The sequence below is a fragment of the Bubalus kerabau genome, chromosome 3, assembly GCF_029407905.1.
Source record: "Bubalus kerabau isolate K-KA32 ecotype Philippines breed swamp buffalo chromosome 3, PCC_UOA_SB_1v2, whole genome shotgun sequence".
Taxonomy (NCBI): Eukaryota; Metazoa; Chordata; class Mammalia; order Artiodactyla; family Bovidae; genus Bubalus; species Bubalus kerabau.
In genome coordinates this window covers 175,955,550-175,976,195 of record NC_073626.1, presented here as the reverse complement: position 1 = coordinate 175,976,195, position 20,646 = coordinate 175,955,550, and the positions used below count along the sequence as shown (strand labels likewise).

Here is a 20,646-nt window from a genome sequence, read left to right as displayed (position 1 = left end):
ATACTGGAGTGGGTTGCCATGCCCTCCTCCAGGGGATCTTCCCAATCCAGGGAAACCAAGTCTCCTTCAGTGCAGGTGGATTCTTTACCAGCTAAGCTAACAGGGAAGCCTGTACATCGACTATATCTCAATTTTTCAAAAGTAAAAATATTTTAAAAAAGAAAAAAATGAGAAAGAAGTACTTTCTAAAAAAACTGAGTAATTATTTTCAAAAGGACCAGGGTTCCTACTCAGAGTGCTGGGGTCTAGAGTAGATCGCTTCTTATTTGACCCAGGGTGGGCACTCGTCTGATTGCCTATCAGTCCCCCTTTCCACATCCCATAAAGTGAAGCTTGCTGGTTGACCTCCTGACTCAGTAAGCGTACGACAAATTAAAGTCATTTTCAGACATGCAATGAAGCTTTTCTCCCATGCACTTCTTTTTAAAATGTCATTTGAAGATGCATTTCAGCAAAACAGAGGCAAAACTCCAGAAAGATAAAGTTAAGAGATTCACGAAAGAGTGGAATTAACCCAGGAGTACAATGAATAGAAATACCAGAGGTCTATAAAACCATCAGTCAAAATTAGAACAGGAAGTCAGAGGGTTTGGAGAAGAATGTCCTTAAGAAAAAAATGGGCTTCATTCAAAAAATAATGTAATTAAGAAGCTGGAAGATTCTAATGACCTGATTTAAAAGGCATATGTTTCTTTTCTCAAGAAGAGAAGAGAAAAGCAATGAAAAACTCCCAGAGAACAAAAAGTTGTATAAGAGAGTCGTGGCCCAAATACGAAGTGAATTAAAATGTAACATGACTTTGAGTATCTAAAGGAATGTAAAAAAATATATTTGAACTTGGAGCCTGGAGCATTTCCTCTTCAAGAACATTTAAACTATAAGATCATAGTTCCTTCTTTAGAGGTCCCAGAATGCTAGTTAGTTCTACAAGGAATGATGTTTGCATAGTCATAAAGTTTTTTAGAAATTTTATTGATTTTTCAGTTTTGAAGTTCAGAGATACACAACACACAAAACCAGAGCATTTTAATTGTGGGTACAGAACCAGATGCAAAAGTAATGGTTTAGCAGGAGGAGGGAGGCCAAGAGTGATCAAGGAGGGTGTCTCATCTTAAAGTCAAGAGATGTTACATAAAATTAGGGGCACAAGGAAAAGAAGCTGGAAAGTGTGTCTCTAACCGAACTCTGGGGGCAAAGTACCTTTGCTAAACTTCTTGTCTTTAATAGCAGGACACCGTTAGCTCCTCAACAGCCACCTCCTCTCCTTCCTTTAGAACCCATATATCTCAGGTAGGCACATGGGCTACTCAGAAAAACATTATATCCCTCAGCTTCCCTTGCAGTTACGTGTGACCAGGTGACCAAATTCAGGTTAACTGGATGTAACAGAAGAGATGTGCCTCCTGCTAACTGGAATATGGGTGGAGCTGGCCACCTCTGACCCAGGACAAGAGTTTTAGCTAAGACTTATATGTAAGCTATGTGTCAGGTAATTTTCTAAGTGCTTTGAATGTATCAAGTCATTTTAACCTAACGAGGGTGTGTATTTCCTATTGCTGCTATAAAAAATTATGGCGCTGATTTTTAAAAAATTATTATTATCGATTTTGGATGTCCTGGCTCTTTGTGGCGGCACACGGCTTTTACGTTGCAGGGCACGGGCTCTAGAGTGAGAGCCCTCGGTAGCTGTGGCTTTCGGGCTTAGTTGCTCTGCAGCGTGTGGGATCTTAGTTCCTTGAGCAGGGAGTAAACCCGCCTCCCCTGCGTTGCAAGTTGGATTCTCAACCACTGGACCCCCAGGGAAGTCCCTACAGCAGTGATTAAAAAAAAAAAAAAAAAGTTCTCTTACCATTCTGGAGGTCAGAAGTCTAAAAACAGTGTGCCAGCTGGGCTTCTCCCTTTTGGAGACTCAGGGAAGAATCCACCACTTTGCCTTTTTCAGCTCCGAGTGGCCACCTCTAATTCCTCAGTTCACGATCCTGTCATCATATCACTACAGTTTCTTGCTTCCATCATTACATCTCCTATTTTTATTTTGATTTCTTGCCTCCCTCTTATAAGGGCCCTGGTGATTACATTGGACCAACCTGGGCCACTCAGGATAACATCTCAAGATTCTTAACATAGCCATTTCTGCAAAGTCCCCCTTTTTTTGCCATATAAGGTTATATTCACAGTTTCTAGGGGTTAGGACATAGATATCTTTAGAAAGTAAGAGTCGTTCAGTTGTGTCCAACTATGCGACCCCATGGCGCACCAGACTAACATCTTTGGGGGAACATTCTTCTTCCTATCTTAGGCTGGAACTATATCACGCCCATTTAACAGATGATGAAATTCAAGCACAGAGAAGTTAAGTAGTATGCTCACAGACACATAGCTCATAAGTGGCAGATCCATGATTTAAACCTGGACAATCTGGCTCCAGAACCGGTGCTCAAAACAGGTACTTTTCTGTCCCAGCAGAGTTCTGGCTTTCTGATGATCGTTGAGCCACCTCACCAGCCCTGGATGTCCTGGCGAGAAAAATCAACATCCATCTTTCTAAGTCACTCTGACTGGGAGAATCTTTGTAAGAGTAGCTTCTTATACGGAAATCAATAGCTACTCTACATAATTAAAAATAATGATTTTATGTTGTTTTATTCTGAATGTTTGGAATCTTTCACAAGGAAAATGTACTCTTTATTCATGTCAAATGTGTTTCAGAGGGTATGGCTGCCAATCAGTCTACATCACACCCTCACTTACACCCTTCAGGAACTCTACTGCCTCTTGGATGGAGCCCAAGCTCCTCAGCCTAGACTCAAGGCCAGCCCTTCATCCATCTTTCTATTTCTCATTGCTTCCCTCTGTGGGAGCACCCTCAGGCCAAACTAGCATTTCCTGGGGCCCAAGAACAGACCCGTGGCCATGCCCACCCCTCATGCTGTCCCCTCTGCCTGAAATCCTGCCCCCTTTTCCTCTCTCCCTTCTGCCCAGCATGTTTCACTCAAAGCCCGTCTGAGAACTTCTATTCATCCCTCAAGACCTAGCCCCAGTTGCCCCTGGAGCTTTTTTGTTTATCTTGGTTTTTTCTCTGTCCTGTTAAAAGATATTCCTCATATGAATGGTGATCCAAGTCATAGCGAACTCGCTCTTCACCTCTAGTCCACACACACACACACACAGACTCACACACACCCCTCCCAGGAAGATCAGGCCTCTCCTTCTTTTGCTTCCCCGCATATGTTCCTATGTCAAAATAGCCAAACCAGTACATGTTTCCTATGATCATTGTTTACTACTAATATTACTTATTATTTTAGGATCTGGATCTTTAACAGCCTTCAGCACCAATACATGACAAGAAACAAAAACATTACTAGGGATTCACTGGTGATCCAGTGGTGAAGACTTTCCCTTCTAATGCAGAGGTTCAGTCCCTGGTCAGGGAGCTAAGATCCTATATGCCTCGTGGCCAAAAAAAAAAAAAAAAAAAAAAAGAATAAAACATAAAACAGAAGCAATATTATAACAAAGTCAATGAAGACTTTAAAAATGGTCCACATCAAAAACAAACAACAAAACAAAACAAACGACAGGTAAGCCTAAGGATATCTGGCAAAGTCTGGCTCCTTCCCATGCGGATCACTCTGATCTTTATAAATACCATGAGAATGAACGTGTGGTTGTCTGTCTTTCTGGTGCCCAGCGCTTGCGGCTCTGCACACCTGCTCCGTTCACAGTGAATACCCAACAATGCGCTGAAGGTGCCTGTTGGTCTCCTAACCAGTGAACTGAGACACAGAGAGGTTGTATTATTTCCTATTGCGTTGTAACATATTACCACTAACTAAGTGACTTAAAAGCACACAAAATTTTCTTTCTTATGTTTCTGGAGTTTAGAAGTCCAAATGTGTCTTATGAGGCTAAAAATCAAGGAACTGGCAGGGCTGCATTTCCTCTGGAGACTTCAGGAAAGATTATGTTGCTCATCTTTTCCAGCTTCTAGAGGCTGCTATCATGCCTTGGTCCGTTGTCCCTTCCAGGGCTGGCATCGCTCTAACCTCTGCTTCTGTCCTCACATCTCCTCTTTCTCACCCACCTGCCTCCTTATGAGGACCTGTCCTCATTACACCATATTGGGCCCACCTTGTTAACTTAGGCTGCTCCACCTCAAGACCTTTCACTTAGTCCCATCTGCAAAGCCTCTTTGGCCTTGTAACTTATTTCCAGATTCTGGGGATTAGGACATAGACATGTTTGATGGCCATGACCCAGTCCATCAGAGAGGTTTAGTGACTGGTCCAAGATCACACAGTAGTAAGCGACAGAGCCACTTCTCTAACCCAGGCCTCTCTGGCCCCAGAGCCCGTACTCCTCACCTCCTTTCAACACCAGAATTAACAAGCTGAGGGGTTTAGTTTGTGTTCCTTCGGATCCACATGCACTACCCATTGTTGGTCCGGCCCCATCCCACCCCCAGGCCTGACTCCGCAGCTCCCACCCTAATGCGTTTGATACCCACTCCACCCATGTTTACATGGGGCCTCCACAGCCTAAGCAGGAGGACCCCCCAGCTCTGCAGCCTACCTCCCACCAGTGTCTGTTGAGTGGGTCTATGAGTCAGTGAGCAGACAGAAGACTGCTGTCTCCAGCCCCTTCTCTCTAGCTCCAGCCATGGCGTGAAGATGCTCCCTACCTGGTGAAGCCACTGAGGATGCCTGACTTTGGACCCTGGGCCCCTGGTTCTCCTGGTGGATGGTGGGTCCTTTCCAATCACTCAAACCCTGGAAAAAGACTGGCCTTCCCCAAAGAGAGGGGCACAAAACCTGAGCGCCTGGCCTGGAGATGGAGGACCTGAGGTCCCTCGGTCCCTCCTGTGGGTATGACGCTTTGTCAGGAACTTCCAGGGGTCAGTACTTTTGGGCCCAAGGACCACAGCACCCTGGCCACCTCCATGGCCTGTCTGGACTCAGCCCTCTGAAAGAATTCCCCTTTCCCAGGCCCACAGCCCACTCACTGCTGGCCTTCCCCTGGCCCCACCCTACACGTCTGCTTGTTTTCTGATCTCTGGTCTTCTGACAAGCACCTCTGCCGTCCCCACCCAGAGTGTTTCCATCCCATCCTGGGCCCGTGGCAGCACTAGTGAGTTGAAAATGCAATTACATTTTGATTATTCTAGTCCCAGCCAGACAGAGGTTACTGTAAGTCACGCTGGAGGGAGGGGGAGGTAGCACCTGGGGGCAGTGCCCAGGCTGACACTTGAAGACGGATATGACCTGGCCCTGTGGCTCAGAGGCTCAGGATTAGATCAACAAGGCTGGAGCTGGCTGGTTCCAGGAAAGAGGTCGCGTGGCCAAAGGTTGACTGACAGCTTGGGCAAAGCAAAGGCTTCAGGCTGGCCCTCCCTGGGAGGAGGAGGCATCAGGTTGAGTGCCCAGCCTGGAGATGGAGGATATGAGGTCCCTGGGGCCCTCCTCTGGACACAGGTGCTTTGCCAGAAGCCAAGGTCTCCCAGAGGACTTCCCAGGGGCACTAGTGGTAAAGAACCTGCCTGCCAATGCAGGAGACTTGGGTTCAATACCTGGGTCAGGAAGATCCCCTGGAGGAGGTTTTGGCAACCCACTCCAGTATTCTTGCCTGGAGAATCCCATGGACAGAGGAGCCTGACAGGCTACTGTCCATAGGACTGCAAAGAGTCAGACACAAGTGGCTTAGCATGCTCGCCCAGAGGACAGTGCTGTTGAGCCCAAGGACCAAACCACTGCAGCTCCTGGTGGGTCTCCTAGAGCATCAGTGGCCCCCTTGGGGGCCCCAGGATTTTCTCTGAGCAAGACACCCCAGGGTCTCTACTCAATGCCCACAGAGGCCAAATAACTGGCCTCTCCATCTTCAAGCCGTGGCTAAGGGAGCCAGACTCCAGGCTAGACGGACCTGGGGACCCAGAGCCTCCTCCCTGGCCAGGGTCTGGTAGGGGAGAAAGAAAGATCTGCTGCTTCAGGTTAGAAGGAATCACCCAAGATCCTTGTCCCGGGGAGCAGCCTCTGGGGTCCCCAGGAATGAAGAAGGATCCCTCTCAAGGGGAAATGGGACAGGCTCTGTGAAACTGGATATTGTGGGTGTGGGGTGGATTCTCAGGCTGACTCTTCTCCATATAGACACCTGCATCCCCAGTACAATGATTTGGGAGACCTGGGAAGCTCCTTGTTCACTCCAACCCAGGGTGTCTGGGAGGCCCTGACTCATGGCATTCTGAGCTGTGCTGAGCTGTGCTTTGGGTTTGTAGCTGTGCTGTGCTCAGCCGGTGCCCATCGCCCACGCAGGCACAGAGGGGTCTGTCCCTTTCACATCACCGCCTGTGCCTTGTTTGCTGCGGCTGTCATCTGAGCATCCGCGGGCGATCTGCCTCCCAGCCCCGCGTGTGCCGCAGCCCACTCCCCAGCCCCTACCTAGCAAACAGTCACAGCTCTAGATGGGCGGGGGACAGGGGGGATTCACTTGGGAGATTAGATGAGTCATCGCTGTGGGGGCAGACGTACCCAGTTCCATGCACGCACACTTGAAGAGCCATGGACACAAAGGCACACCACGCTCACATTCCCACACTCACAGGGGAATGAACTGGGAGGCCATGCTAGTCAAAGCTACAACCACACATCCAGACACACTGAGAGACAGACACCCCCAAGACACACACACACACACACACACACACACACACCCCCTTCATAGACACAGACACCAGTATGCATAGAGACAAATCAAGAGACACGTCATACAGACACATCCCACCCTGGGTGACTCCAGTCATCAACCCAGAGCCTGTCCCCTACCCACATGCATGCTCAGACACGCACACACACACACAGAGCCACACACTGGATTCCCCAAACATGCAGTCACAACCCTTACTTCTAAATACAGACACTCTCTCTTCCCCCTGCCCCACCACACACACACACACACACACACACACACACACACGTCCCCTCATCCATTCCCTATGGCAGGCAGGCACCTCGGGCAGCTCTAGATGGGCGGGGCTGGTTCAGAGCCTTGGAACCTCATGGATGCTCTGAATGATCACTTACTGTGCAGTTGCCGCCCAGGGACAGAGTGCTACGTAAGCACCAGCCTCGGTCCTCCTTCCTGCCCCGGACAGGTGAAGCAGGTCCCTGACCTGCCCCCAGCTTCCCTCCCACACATTCTATGCCTAATGTGCATCTCTAGCTCCTTTGGAAAAAAGCCTTTGGCTGCAACAGGGAAGATGGAAGTTCCAGCTCAGGAATCCCCTCCCAGCAGGGAAGGGGTGTGAGTCTCTGAGTGTCAGAGAGGAGGGTGAATCTGACGGGTTAGGAAGGTTCTGTCCGGACACAGAGGAAGGTCAAGGTGACGGCTCGATGCCTGAGAGGTCATCCTTCACTGGCTTGTGACTCCAGGAAGGCCCAACCCCCATACTTCTGTCCCTGTTTTTTCTTCTGCCTTGAGTCCACCACCCCTGCCCCCCACCCCCACCGCAGGGCTTCCTTCTCATTAAGTCTCTACGTCCCTGCTCTTGGAGACTGTCCTGACATCCTGGTTGAATCAATCTGTCCTTCTGTGCCCCAGCAGCTCTGTCACACTGTAGAGGACTTGCCTGGCTGTGAGTCCACCTGCCTCCAGCCAGCCTGGGCACCTCTGTCTGGCAGAGGAGGATAGACCTGGAGAACTGGGCAGGTTTGAATTCCAGCTCGGCCTCTGCTGTGTGACCCTGGACAGGTCACTGAACCACGTGAGTCCACGGTCCTTATCTGTGCAATGGGGTGGTGAACAGCCACCTCACTGGGTTGATGTGAAGATTAAATGGGATCATGCATGGCGGGGACTGAGCAAATGGCAGCTGTAATATTCTAGCTCATTGCCTGACACACAGCTGAGAAAACGTTTGTTGAATTCATCAGCCCCTCTGCTCCCCTGAGTGCTGCCCCCATCTATCCTTCCTGTCTTGGGAGGGGTGAAGCAGTCATGAACAGAAAGGACTGGAGGGCAGATAGAATCAGAGGCTGGGAGATGGGCGAGCAGGGTCTCCAGGCATCTCTGGGAGCCCACTGCTCCAGGAACAGCTGGAGCCTGGCAGGAGACCGTGCAGGCGACGCTCTCGCACCCTGGTCACCCACCTGTGCCATCATCCTCGTCAGCTAGGTGAGGCAGCGGGCAGAGGTGGAGCTGGGACCCACCTCCAGCACTGTGGCTCTCCGAAGCTGCCCGAGGGCCCGCCGGCACACAGTAAGTGCCCTCTGAATGCAGCGTAGGCGGAGGCAGGAATGTTGAATGCATGCGAACGTAATGAATGAACGGGTGGACACATGAATGAAGGTGGGATGGACGCGTGAAGTCGTGAGCTGGAAGGGACGAGCCTCTCCCTCCGCCCTCTGAGACTCGGGGGTTGGGAGACCTGCAGCCGAGACAGGCTGGGGCCCCCCCTCCCCGCCCTGCCCCTCCCGCCCCGGCCCCCCCTCCCCGCGGCGCGCAGCTCCGCGGAGCCCGAGCCCAGCCACAGCCCGCGTCTGAGCCGGCGCTCGCGCCCAGACGAGCGAGCCCAGACAGCGCAGCCTAGGGAGGGGGCTGCCCCAGCCCGGTGCTCTCCCCCCAGCCCCGGGCCCCGGAGACCGGCCTTCCGGGAGGGGAGGCGAAGTCCCGTTGCACGATCGGGGGATCAGCAGCCGAGGACGCCCAGGTCCCAGAGCCAACAGGTGCGGGGCTTGGGGGACCCCTGGGCCCGGGGTGGCGGTTCCAGAGGACCCTCGGGGGAAGCCAGGGGTCTCGGGAGCTATGACCTAGGTGCTGGGAGGTTGGTCCCCAGCAGGCTCTGACCTCTTTCCGTCAGGTTCCTAAAGAACCCTTCGCGCCCTCGCTCCCCCGACCGCCGCCCCACAGCCTCCAAGATGCAGTGAGGTCCCGCTGGGGAAGCAGGTCCGTCGGCGCCCGGTGGGGAATCTAAACGAGACCCCTCATGCTCTTCCGGGGGTCTCCAGGGATCCGCAACCCTCCTACACACATCCGGGGTCGTCCCGGCTCAGCTTGAGGGGAGGAGGGGTCTGAGCGAGGGAGGAGCAGCGGGGTGCGAGGCCGGATTTATGAATGAAGAGGGCGGCCGGCGCGCCGGTCCAGCGACCCCTGGCGGCCGCCGGGGCTCATCGCGGTCGAGGGATTCAAAGCGAGGACTACCTGGGGCCGGGGGTGCTGACCCGCTCAGCCCCCGGGCCTGGGGCTCTCCCCTCGCTTTCAGGGAGGCTGTCAGCTCCCCCCTGCACCTCCACCCACACCGTGTGTGTGCGTGGGTGTGTGTCCACCTGGGAGGGTCTGGCAGGTCTGGTGGGCGGGGCCTGGGTCTCTGAAAGCCTCCTTTGATCATTCTTTTTACAACCCCAAAATTCAGGCCCGTGAACTGACTCAGGAGAGAAGGTGTTTGCAACCAGGATGGCTTCTCCTTCCTAAGCTGTGGTGTTTGGTGGACTCAGACAGACCATAGTGGCCTTTTGACCTTGAGCAAGGGGCTCAACCTCTCTGAGCTTCTGTCTCTTCTGCAAAGCGGAGCTCTTAATAGTGGTAACCCGCAATGGCGAGGAAGCCAGCCAGTTTCTGGGCAAAACCCTTGGCATTCATTAGAGCTGATTTCTCCTTACTGGCCCTGTGAAGCAGGTTCAGTTATTACTCTACGAGATAGATGGGGAAACCAAGGCTGAGAGGTGAGTTGACCAATTGGTATGAAGTGGGGATGCAAGGCTTTCTCGAACCATTTCAGGCTCATCCTAACCCACGATTGTGAGAATTGAGAGGGCTTATCTGCACGTAACCCAGCACACTCCCTAATATTCCCTTTCTTCCTTCCTTTCTTCAGAAGGTTTGGGGCTGGGACCCTAAACACCTGAGTGCAAGACTGGCCCCCCTCCACCGAGGGAAGTGGGCTGAAGCCTGGCCAGGTGCACCCCTCCCTGGGGAGAGCCTGGGATGCCCGTCAGCCTTAGTGGCTCCTGAGCTCATGGAACCCCCAGCCACCCCAGGGCCCCAGATGGGGGTCCCCACTGAGGGCAGGGAACGGTCCCTGGAGCCTCCAGACTATGAAGACGAGTTTCTCCGCTATCTGTGGCGTGATTATCTGTACCCGAAGCAGTACGAGTGGGTCCTCATCGCAGCCTACGTGGCTGTGTTCTTCGTAGCCCTGGTGGGCAACACGCTAGGTAGGTCTCCAGATCTCTGGGGGTGCTGCGGGGTCCCCCTGGGGACTGGGAGGGGTCCTGGGCCTCATTTCTCTCCCCAGTCCCTCCCGGGTAGTGTGGGGAAGGGTCTCGCTGCAGGGGCCCAGCTGGACTGGGCGTGGCTCTGCCTCCAGCCTCATCTCTTCCCCTGCTCACCCTGCAGTGTGCCTGGCTGTGTGGCGCAACCACCACATGAGGACGGTCACCAACTACTTCATCGTCAACCTGTCCCTGGCCGACGTGCTGGTGACGGCCATCTGCCTGCCAGCTAGCTTGTTAGTAGACATCACTGAATCCTGGCTCTTCGGCCATGCCCTCTGCAAGGTCATCCCCTATCTACAGGTGAGCTCCGCCTGGGTGACCCTCGTGATCCCTCTGACACACCAAACACAACAACCATGGCCTTGCTAGATCTCAGGGACCCTTAGTCTTGACTTTCAGATGGTGGCTCAGTACCTCGACAGGGTTATGCTCTGCTGTCAGCAAGGGCAGGCTACCAGGCCTGACACTTAAGGACACAGACACAGCCCCAAGTACGGATACAGAGATCCCCTCCAGGTCACACCCGCAGACATACACACAGTCATTTGGGGACACATGTGCAGTCACCTCCAGGCACACGGGCACACCGTGGAGGCGACAGGCACAATTTGCTGTGACAGAGCGCTGGGCCTGCTCCCTGATCCGGAGGTAGGGCAGATTTGAGGGTGCCTGCTGGAGTCTCCTCCCCTTCCCTCCCCTCCCACCCCTGGCCAGGGCCTTCCCTTTCCCAGGGGTGGGAATCAGGATACCCAGTGGGGTTGGCGGGGTGGAAGGAGGATTGGCCAGAGGCCAGGGTTTCATCCCTTGCCTCACCTCCCTATACCCCAGAAGGCAGGGGGCACTCCTGGAGCCAGTGCCCACCTGCATCTCTGCCTCCCAGAATGAGGACTCTTTTCCCTTACAGCCTGGGGAAAGGGATGAAATCCCAGGGCAGAGAGAATGCCTCTTGATTTTCCCATTATATTGAAGTTTTTCCAGTCAATTGATTAACTCCGGCCACCCTGAAAATAAAGACAGGCAGGTGAGGAAATTCACCTAAGGCAAGGTATTTAACCTTTCTGTTCTTCAGTTTCCTCATCTGTACCTTGGATGTAAGAGTGCTCACTCATGGGTCATTGTGAGGATCCTGAGAACAGTGTCTGGCACGTAGTTATTTCCAGAAGTGTAAGTTATTACACCTGGTATGTGCCAGGTCTCAGGCTGGATGTTCTCCACCCAAAATTTCATTTATTCTAAAAAGAATCCTGCCAGGATGATATATTCTAATTCTGCAGATGAGGCTCAGAGAGGGTAAGTGATTTGACCAAATCTACCCTGGCAGTAAGGCTTCCCTTGTGGTTCAGATGCCAAAGAATCTGCCTGAGACCTGGGTTCGATCCTTGGGCTGGGAAGATCCCCTGGAGGAGGGCATGGCATTCACCGGAGTATTCTTGCCATGGAGAATCCCATGGACAGAGGAGCCTGGCGGGCCACAGTCCATGGGATCACAAAGATTCGGACATAACTGAGTAACTAAGCACAGCACAGCACCCAGGCATAAGTGTTGGAGTCAGGATCAGCATTGCACCTGGATGCCTGGTATTTCTGGGCTCCGAGCTCCATCACTCACCCCATGTCTCCGGGTGGCCCCAAAAACGACTGACATTGTGTCCCCATGGGGCAGGCCGTGTCTGTGTCCGTGGCAGTGCTGACCCTCAGCTTCATCGCCTTGGACCGCTGGTATGCCATCTGCCACCCTCTGCTGTTCAAGAGCACTGCCCGGCGTGCCCGGGGCTCCATCCTGGGTATCTGGGCTGTGTCGCTGGCCGTCATGGTGCCCCAGGCTGCAGTCATGGAATGCAGCAGTGTGCTGCCCGAGCTAGCCAACCGCACCCGGCTCTTCTCCGTCTGTGATGAACGCTGGGCTGGTAAGAGTGGGAGCCTTGGGAGGGCACCTGAGGTGGGCACCTCTGGGATACATACTCAGTGGTAGACATCTCTCAGGGCACTTTTGCAGTGGGCACCCCCGGGTGTGGCTCTCTCAGGAGGACACTCTAGAGCAGGCATCTACCAGGGTTACCTCCAGGTTGGGTACCTCCTCTAGGGTCGACATCTGTGCCAGAGTTCCTCCAGGATGGACACCCATGGGCTGGGTAACTCCAGGGTCTCTCTGCCAGGGCTCTGCATGGGGCTGAGCTGCTGGCTTTGGCTCTAGTCGGGGCAGGGTGGTATTGCTAAGCGGGGCAGGCTGGGGGCCCAACCCTTCTATGTCTTGGCCCCTGCAGATGATCTCTATCCCAAGATCTACCACAGTTGCTTCTTCATCGTCACCTACCTGGCCCCGCTGGGCCTCATGGCCATGGCCTATTTCCAGATCTTCCGCAAGCTCTGGGGCCGCCAGGTGAGGCCCACTCTGGTGTCACTGTCTGGCCTGGGAGGGCACAAGGGTCCTCATCTGAGGGAGTACACAGTTCTCTGCCTTCAGAACATGCCGTTCTGGCTGCAACCAGAGAGGCAAGGCCTAGGGACACACTGCAGGCCAGAAGTGCGAGTGCCGGCCCTGGAGCCAAAGTGATTGACACTGTCGTAGTGTCAGTAGTTATCACGCCGGGCACTCCCGGCCAGTCTTGTATCCTCTCCACCACCAAACATTATCCCCAACTCCATATATGAGAGAACTGAGACCTAGAGAGGCAAAGCAACTTCTCCCAAATCCTTCACAGTGAGTGGAAGATCAGGGACTAAAACCCAGGTCTGGGGGTTCCAGTGCTTGGTGCAGGGCCTCAGCAACAAGAATTGTACCTCTGTGCTGCTTCCCAGTTACGCACTTGGCTTGCAGTGTCTTCACAACGATTAATATTTAACCGAAGAAGCAATATTACCCACAATACAAACGCTGAGTAAGGGCAACCAGTTTGCCACAGCCAATGAGTAACAGCCTTCCTGGTTCCAGAGCCTTCCTTCTCTCCTCTATTACGAGCTGACCAACAGCAAGTTCCATGGGGTGGGGTGTGGGGGTGGCGTTTGCCAAGGGAGGGGGTGCTCCGTGGCAGTGGCACTTGTGGGGGTGAGTCCTGGATCAGTGCCTGGACAGGGAGAGGATAGCCTGAACACAAGCAGGCTTGCGGTCCACCAACACTTTCCATCTGCTCCTCACAGTCCCCCAGTCAACAGGAAAAAGTGCAGAGTGAGACAAAGTCACTCAGTTGTGTTCGACTCTTTGTGACCCCATGGACTGTACAGTCCCTGGAATTCTCCAGGCCAGAATACTGGAGTGGGTAGCCTTTCCCTTCTCCAGTTCTGATATAGATTCTCAAACATTGTGCAAAGTGAAAGTTGCTCAGTCCTGTCTGACCAACAGGAAAAACCAAGGCTCAGAAAAGAAAAGTGAGTCACATACCAAGGTCACACAGCTCATGAACGGCTGAGCTGGCCCTAGACCCCAGGTTTCCTGAACTCTAGCCCCATGCCCTTCTGCTGTAGGGTGATTCAGGTGTCTAGTGTGGGAGAGGCCGTGAAGGTATCTGTGCTGCTCCAGGAGCCCAGAATCATCAGAGGCCTACAGGCACCAACCTAGGCTGGGACCTGTGCTCTGAGGCCCAGGCCATTCCATGCTGCCCACCTGCTCAGCCATTGTTCAGGCCTCCTAGAGTCAGGCACGGGCCAGGGGAAGGCACAACTCACCACTGAGGAAGATGGATGGGTAGCTAGGAGGATGTTCAGGCCCCAGGCTGTGACCTGGGGACTTGTCGAGGGTCCCCTACCTCATCTATAACTAAAGGCCAATAACATGTTCCCAAGAGGTATATTGTGGGAGGGCTCACAATGAGCTAATGGAAAAACGGAAGTATACTCAAGTCCAGAATATTGGTCTTTATCATGATTATTAGTTCCTTCCTACTGCAAGGGTTTGGTCCCTTGCTCGCTTCTGCCCTGCCCCAGAGTCCAGCCCAGCAAAGCAGAACACCCCTCCCAAGGGGCTGTACCCACAACTGCTGTGTGCTGGACAGATCCCTGGCACCACGTCAGCCCTGGTCAGGAACTGGAAGCGGCCCTCAGTCCAGCTGGAGGACCAGGGGCAAGGCCTGGGTGCAGAGCCCCAGCCTCGGGCCCGCGCCTTCCTGGCCGAGGTGAAGCAGATACGAGCTCGGAGGAAGACAGCCAAGATGCTGATGGTGGTGCTGCTGGTCTTTGCCCTCTGCTACCTGCCCATCAGTGTCCTCAACGTCCTCAAGAGGTGAGAGCACATGGGGAGCGGCTGGGGTGGGGAGAGGTGGTGGAGTCAAGGGAAAGGAGAGTTCTCGGCTTTAGAGAAAGAACGGGCCCACCGCTCACTCACTGTGTGACCTTGGGGCAGTTGTTTCTCTTTTTTGAGCCTCAATCTCCTCATCTGTAAAATGGGAAGAATAACCCGCCTGCCTCCTAAGGCTATCATGAAAATCCTCTCATCTGTTCACTCAGTCACCAGGTTGTAGGGGCTGGGAACAGAGTGAACAGGTGCAGGGTACAATGTCCTGCCTTGGTGGAAATGACATCTGGTGGACAAAAATGGACATATTAATATATTACAATGTCAGCCAGCAATAACTGCTAGGAAGAAAAAAATAGGGAAAGGGGATAAAAAGTGACAAAGACCGAGATTGGTGGCGGTTTTTAAAAATCTTTTTTTTTTTTTTTTAAGATGTAATGGTTTTTTAAAAAGGCCTGAGAAAGTGACATTTGGCAGAGACTTGAAGGGAGGGACCACGCCCACAGGTGTCTGGAAGAGCAGAGGCCATGGTGGGGTGGGGGTGGGGAGGGCCAAACACCGGGCTGTTCCACAACGTGAGACAATCTGAGCGAGAGTTTGTGCTCCGCCACTTCCCGGCTGTGTGATCTTGGGCACATCACTTTGCTTCTCCGAATCTGTTTCTCTATTTGAAAATCGGATGATGTCTATGACTCACCATGCTGCTGTGAAGACAGATGATAAAGGGGAAGGGGAGCCCCAGGGGATCGGACGGCTGGTGACGGAGCAGAGGTGCCCTGGCTCCTGCCCCTAGGCCCACTTCGGCCATACACTCTGTGTTCAAGAACCCCAAACTGTGGTCAGGACCCTAGACCCAGAGGCCCAGGAAAAGGCCATCTGGTGAAGGGACCGTGGGACTCCTGTACTTTACAGCCATTCATGAGCTGTGTGACCTTGGACAACTCACTTTCCTTTTCTGAGTCTTGGTTTTCCTGTATGCTAGATGAGGATGGTGACTCCTGCCCGACAAAACACACACACACACACACACACGCCCCGTTTCTGAGTGTCCTGCCCCCCTGGTCCTAGGGTGTTTGGAATGTTCCGCCAAGCCAACGACCGGGAAGCTGTCTATGCCTGCTTCACTTTCTCCCACTGGCTGGTGTATGCCAACAGCGCTGCCAACCCCATCATCTACAACTTCCTCAGTGGTGAGTGGACTGGAGACGCAGAGTAACAGAGGGTGGCAACAGTCCCCAGGACAGCAGTCTCTGCATCTCCAATCCAGGCTGAATAAAGCCTGGGAGGATACACCTGCTCCCTCCTGGGGACTGTGACCCTGCTCTGGGCACCCCCACTCAGGGGGAACACCTGGCCCCACCTAGGAGCCCTGGTTTGAGTGGGAGACAGGCCACACTCCCAGTAGTGGCCGAAGGTGTCCAGCACTTGGATCCAGTTTTGCAGATGATGCAGACCAGTGGGTGGGTGGGAGTGCTGCGGGAGGGCCAGCTCACCTCCACCCCTGCCTGACACATGCAGAGCAGGACCACGGATCAGCCAGTCTGGTTGACACAGGCTCAGATGGAGCCCCTGTCTGAAAAGGTGACTGCATAATCAAGGCATGGGAGGAAGGGAGGGCCACCAGCAGAGACAGCCCAGAGCCAGGAAGTGGCCTCCCCATGCCCAGCTAGACACATACTGGCAGTATGGCCAGGATCTGGAGGGGCTACACCTGAATCCACCTGCCTCCAGCACCAGCCCTGTCACTCTCCAGGCATCTGTGGTCCCCTCTCCCTGCAGGTCTCCTCTCCCAGCTGTCCCACAGCCCCCACCCGCCTCCACTACCTCCCAGCCTCAGAGTGGAAAGGCCCCACCCCAGCCCCCGCCTGGGCTCAGCAGAGTGTGACTCACCAGACCTCTGACTTGGACCAGGCCTGAGAACCAGATGACTCTTCAAGCCTGGACACAAAACGATTTTTGTGAAAACGTTGAAAAGTTAAAGAAGGGGCCAGGGTCAGTATCTTAGCCTTCACCGAGACTAAAGAATTACTTAACAAAGGCTAGCCACTGGTTTCCGGCTCAGAGAACAGAAATGAGCATGTGCTGGCGAGCATTCCTTAACTGACTCTACATTTACTGAGCGCCTACTCTGTGTTGGGGGCTTCCCTGGTGGCTCAGACGGTAAAAAAACCTGCCTGCGATGCAGGAGACCTGGGTTTGATCCCTGAGTTGGGACAGTCCCCTGGAGTAGGGCATGGCAACCCACTCCATTATTCTTGCCTGGAGAATCCCCATGGACAGAGGAGTCTGGCAGGCTACAATCTATGGGGTCGCAAAGAGTCAGACACAGCTGCATGTCTAAGCACAGCACTGTGCGCTCAGCCCTCTGCTGGGCACCAGTGTGGCTTGCCAGTGATGAAACGTGGTTGTTCAGTTACAGCAGTCTATTGCCTGGGGTCCTCTGGCTGAACAGGTGGCCGTGGTGGTCCCTCCTTCCCCACTGTCCCTCCACTCTCAACTTTAAGTGAAGGGCTTTAGAATTAGAACGGGGTCCAAATTCTGCATGGTGACAGGCCAGCAGACCTGGGTGTCTCATCAGTGGAGTGAGGAGGATGAAGGACTCGGGCCCCTCAGGGTGCTGGGGTGAGCTGGATGATGAGCCCAGGCACCAGGCACAGCGCCTCATTTGAGGGCCACTGCTGTGGTCATCTTCACCACTGCGGGGCAGAGGTGGGCAAAGCCTAGCTGCAGATGGTGAGCCCTGATCCCCTTCACCTACACGCCGGCCTGGGCAGAGGTGACCTGAGGTCCCTGAGCCAGACGCCATGTTTTGAGCCAGGCTCAGAGCCAGGGCGCTGTCAAGGAATCAGATGAAAATTGCATTTCTCCTTGGGAATCTGCTCCAGGGCCTATCCTCTCTCTACCTGGCAGGGGCGAGGTCGCCTTGGGGCTGTCTCCTGCCTGGGGCTACCCTTCCTCCCCCCACCCCTTGCCCCCGTTCACAGGCAGCTTGGCTTGAGCTATGTCGGTGTTCCTGGGCCGAAGGCCATCTCTGTCTGCTTATGGCTGTGTCTTCTGTCTCTCAACCAAGGCAAATTCCGGGAGCAGTTTAAGGCTGCCTTCTCCTGCTGCCTGCCCGGCCTGGGTCCCTGCGTCTCTCTGAAGGTCCCCAGCCCTCGCTCCTCTGCCAGCCACAAGTCCTTGTCCTTGCAGAGCCGGTACTCCGTCTCCAAAGTCTCGGAGCACGTGCTGCTCACCAGCGTCACCACGGTGCTGCCCTGAGCGAGCGTTAGGCTGGTGGCTCTAGGGGGGCGTGCAACCTGTCCTCTGCCTGGGCTGCTCCTCTGGCTCTTGGGGGCCCGCCCCCACGACTCGTGGAAAGACTGCTGGTTGCAGTGTGAGGCCGCCTGGGGCTCCACTCCTGGTTTTCTGCCTGTTTGCCTCCGGGCAGTGTCACTTCCCTTCTCTCAACTGTGTGCCCTAAGAGGGACACAGGATGCGAGGATTAAGCACGCTCAGGATAAATGGAAAGCTCTCTGTAAACTGCAAAGCATTACAGACAAGATTATCATCTTGCTCCTTTCACTTAGCCATACCCCATGGTACCATCCATCGCCATCATCCTTCCAGAGCTTGGCCCGCCTCCCAAAGACCTTCTCCTACCCAATTACAGGTCTTCCCTGGAGTCTGCTTTAAGGGTCCCAGCAGGCATTTCCATCTGGTCCAGGGGCTCCCTAAAGCCCAGACTGCACTTGGCAGCTGCTCCTTGAGGCCTGTGTGAACTAATCTGAGCAGAGTCCCTCTCTGGTGGGAAAACCGCCCCCCCACCCCCCATCAGGTGCCAAGTGCACACACCACAGACTGGAGCCCGCTGACTGGTGGTGTCACAGAACACTCTCCATGTGGCCATTTGGCAGGGAGGCTAGCAGCCTGAAGCAACTGTCATTAAAAGCCTGGCACTGACTGTTCTCCTTCCTTGTCATTGCACATCTGGGCTTCTTAGGTTAGGAGGGAGAAGGTAGGGAGTGAGAAGCTGGGGAGGCTGGGGGAGGAGGGGGCGGTCAAGGCAGCGCTGGAAGGCAGCTCTCTGCTGACCCCTCTTGCCCCCGACACACTGAATCCCAGGTGGCTCTGGCCAGGCCTCGGGGCTCACAGGCTGCTGCCCCCTCATGCAGTGCTGATCCTGGTGCCAGGACCTCAGTCGTGGCCACATCTGTCAGCTCCTGGGCCCAGGAGCCTGTGGAAGGTGAGAGGGTGGGCAGACAGCAGGGTTAACTGGTTTACTGTTATCTTCACTTTCTTGGAGATCAGGGCTTGCATTTCTTTTCCGTGAACTTACCGAATAAAAAGAGAAAGCCAGGGACTGGGCTCGACAGGCTCCATCTGCTACCAGACGATTAGAGGGCGGCTGGAGGCCCTGATCCTCACGGGCGGAGCAGGAGGTGGGATGCCTTCTGAAGGGCTCTCTGCTGGGAGGAGCGGCAGACAGCTGGCAGAGGCTGGCTCGGCCCTGTGCACCGCCGGCTCTGCTTAACCTGATTAATAACCTCGCCCATCAGAAAATGGGGCAAAATGCAGCTCCTGCCAGGGATCCAGCCCAGGAACCCCTCCTCGTGGGCAGAGCAGGTGGAAGGAGTGGTCTGCGCCTGTCATCCCTCTCTCCAGAGGACTCGCCAGCCCAGCTCCTGAGAGTCATTGCCAGGCGGGATGGGGTGTCCCACCCATTCTCCACTCCCCTCCCTCTGGCCTTGGGATCCAAACTTGTTTGTCAAGTTTGTAGCCAGGCTTGGGGGGGCAGTGTGGTAGAATGAGGTGTGACGGCTGGCCCCCAAGCTTAGAACCAGCCATGACCGTAAGGACGAAGCCAGGTCCTGGGCTCCTCATTCCCGGCTGAGCGTCAGGGTGACAGCACGTGACTGGCACTGTTCTACACGTGGGTTTCAGTAGACATGTGGCTCAGTGGAGCAAAGGAACAACAGAAGCTTCCCCTAATGTCTGCATTTCTACCCGACTCTCTGCTGGTTGAGCCCAGCATCGTGGTGGGCCTCGGGCCTCCGTTTTGGAGGACTTGGATAATTCAGAGGTCACCAGGGATAGAGCTCAGTGAAGAGCTTCTGAGGAGCCCAGGACTATGTGACCTAGGGAAGGGAGGCCCTGGGGGGAAACGCAGTGACAGGTTTCAGCTACCTAGGGGGCTGGCACGCTGAGAGGGGGAAACAGGTTCTGGGTGGCCTGAGAGAGAAAACCATAGCCAATGGGTGATGTTTCCAACGTGGTGGGATTTGGGATCCACATCAGGAAGAAGTCCCTATTAGTCAAGCAGGAAATGGGCTGCCTGGAAAGGCACTGAATTGTCACTGGAGGTTGGCAAGCAGAGGCCAGACTGACAGTGGAGTAAATGGAGGGGGTTCTAGCTCCAGGTGGGGACTGGCCTCTGGGAACTGGACTCCATCTAACTTGAGGATTCTAGCACAACAGCAGCCAGAAGAGAATGGGACTGAACTGGCTCAGCCTGACATACCTGCCGGCCTCACTGAGCCGTTTCCCCAACCAAGCATGGAGGAGAGCCTGGATTGCTTATCTTCAGCCCCTAGAGTGAAAGGATTAACTTGCCACTACCCATCATCAAGTCTCCCTGGCAAGCCAGAATGTCTGGTGCCTTGGCTTTTGATTGAGATTTTGTCAGATCACTACAGACATTTGGCGTAGGCTGATTATCATGCTGAAGATCCAGCTGGTAAGTACAGATGTTTGTGCTTAATAAAAATGGGAGGAAAGTTATGACTTCATAAATGCAATTTGTCTGGAAGATAAAACTAGGGCTTGAGATGATAAAAGGCCATGCTGTGAGAAGTCTGGGGTGGTGGCTTCTAGCCCAGAATGCCGGCCCTAAAACTGTTATAAAACACACAGTCAGCCCCTTGGACTGAACCAGGCAGGCCCCGACACTTAACTTCACCCAGGTAAGTGACAGCTGCCCCATGAAGGCCATGCCCTTTGAGTTGTTTCTTTCTGCATAGCATGGTACACAGCAGGGGTCCCCAAGCTCCAGGATCTAATGCCTGATGATCTGAGGTGGAGCTGATGGAATAACAATAAGAAAGTCAAAGTGAAGTTGCTCAGTCATGTCTGACTCTTTGCGACCCTGTAGACTGTAGCCTACTAGGCTCCTCT

General features: G+C 54.0%; 1 protein-coding gene across 4 annotated transcripts; it reads left to right on the top strand.

Moving 5' to 3' along the window:
* The first annotated feature begins 8,483 nt into the window (after positions 1–8,483).
* On the top strand, positions 8,484–19,668 carry HCRTR1 (hypocretin receptor 1). Of its 4 annotated transcripts, XM_055573854.1 has the most exons (9): positions 8,484–8,717; positions 8,852–9,713; positions 9,866–10,205; positions 10,387–10,565; positions 11,929–12,172; positions 12,530–12,645; positions 14,255–14,481; positions 15,562–15,683; positions 17,564–19,668. In XM_055573854.1, the coding sequence occupies exons 3-9, from the start codon at positions 10,007–10,009 to the stop codon at positions 17,752–17,754; spliced, it is 1,278 nt and encodes a 425-aa protein (XP_055429829.1). In that variant the 5' UTR covers positions 8,484–8,717; positions 8,852–9,713; positions 9,866–10,006; the 3' UTR covers positions 17,755–19,668. The 4 variants fall into 4 exon arrangements, with proteins under 4 accessions (XP_055429829.1, XP_055429827.1, XP_055429830.1 ...); XM_055573852.1 differs by having other exon boundaries at positions 9,404–10,205; XM_055573855.1 differs by having other exon boundaries at positions 8,852–10,205; positions 16,273–17,681.
* The last annotated feature ends 978 nt before the right edge of the window (positions 19,669–20,646 follow it).

Bases quoted from the DNA above. Each gene is read 5' to 3' on its own strand.
- HCRTR1 (XM_055573852.1), top strand. From the start codon at position 10,007: ATGGAACCCCCAGCCACCCCAGGGCCCCAGATGGGGGTCCCCACTGAG. The intron at 10,206-10,386 runs GTAGGTCTCCAG...CTCACCCTGCAG, and splicing joins CCTGGTGGGCAACACGCTAG to TGTGCCTGGCTGTGTGGCGC. The intron at 12,173-12,529 runs GTAAGAGTGGGA...TGGCCCCTGCAG, and splicing joins CTGTGATGAACGCTGGGCTG to ATGATCTCTATCCCAAGATC.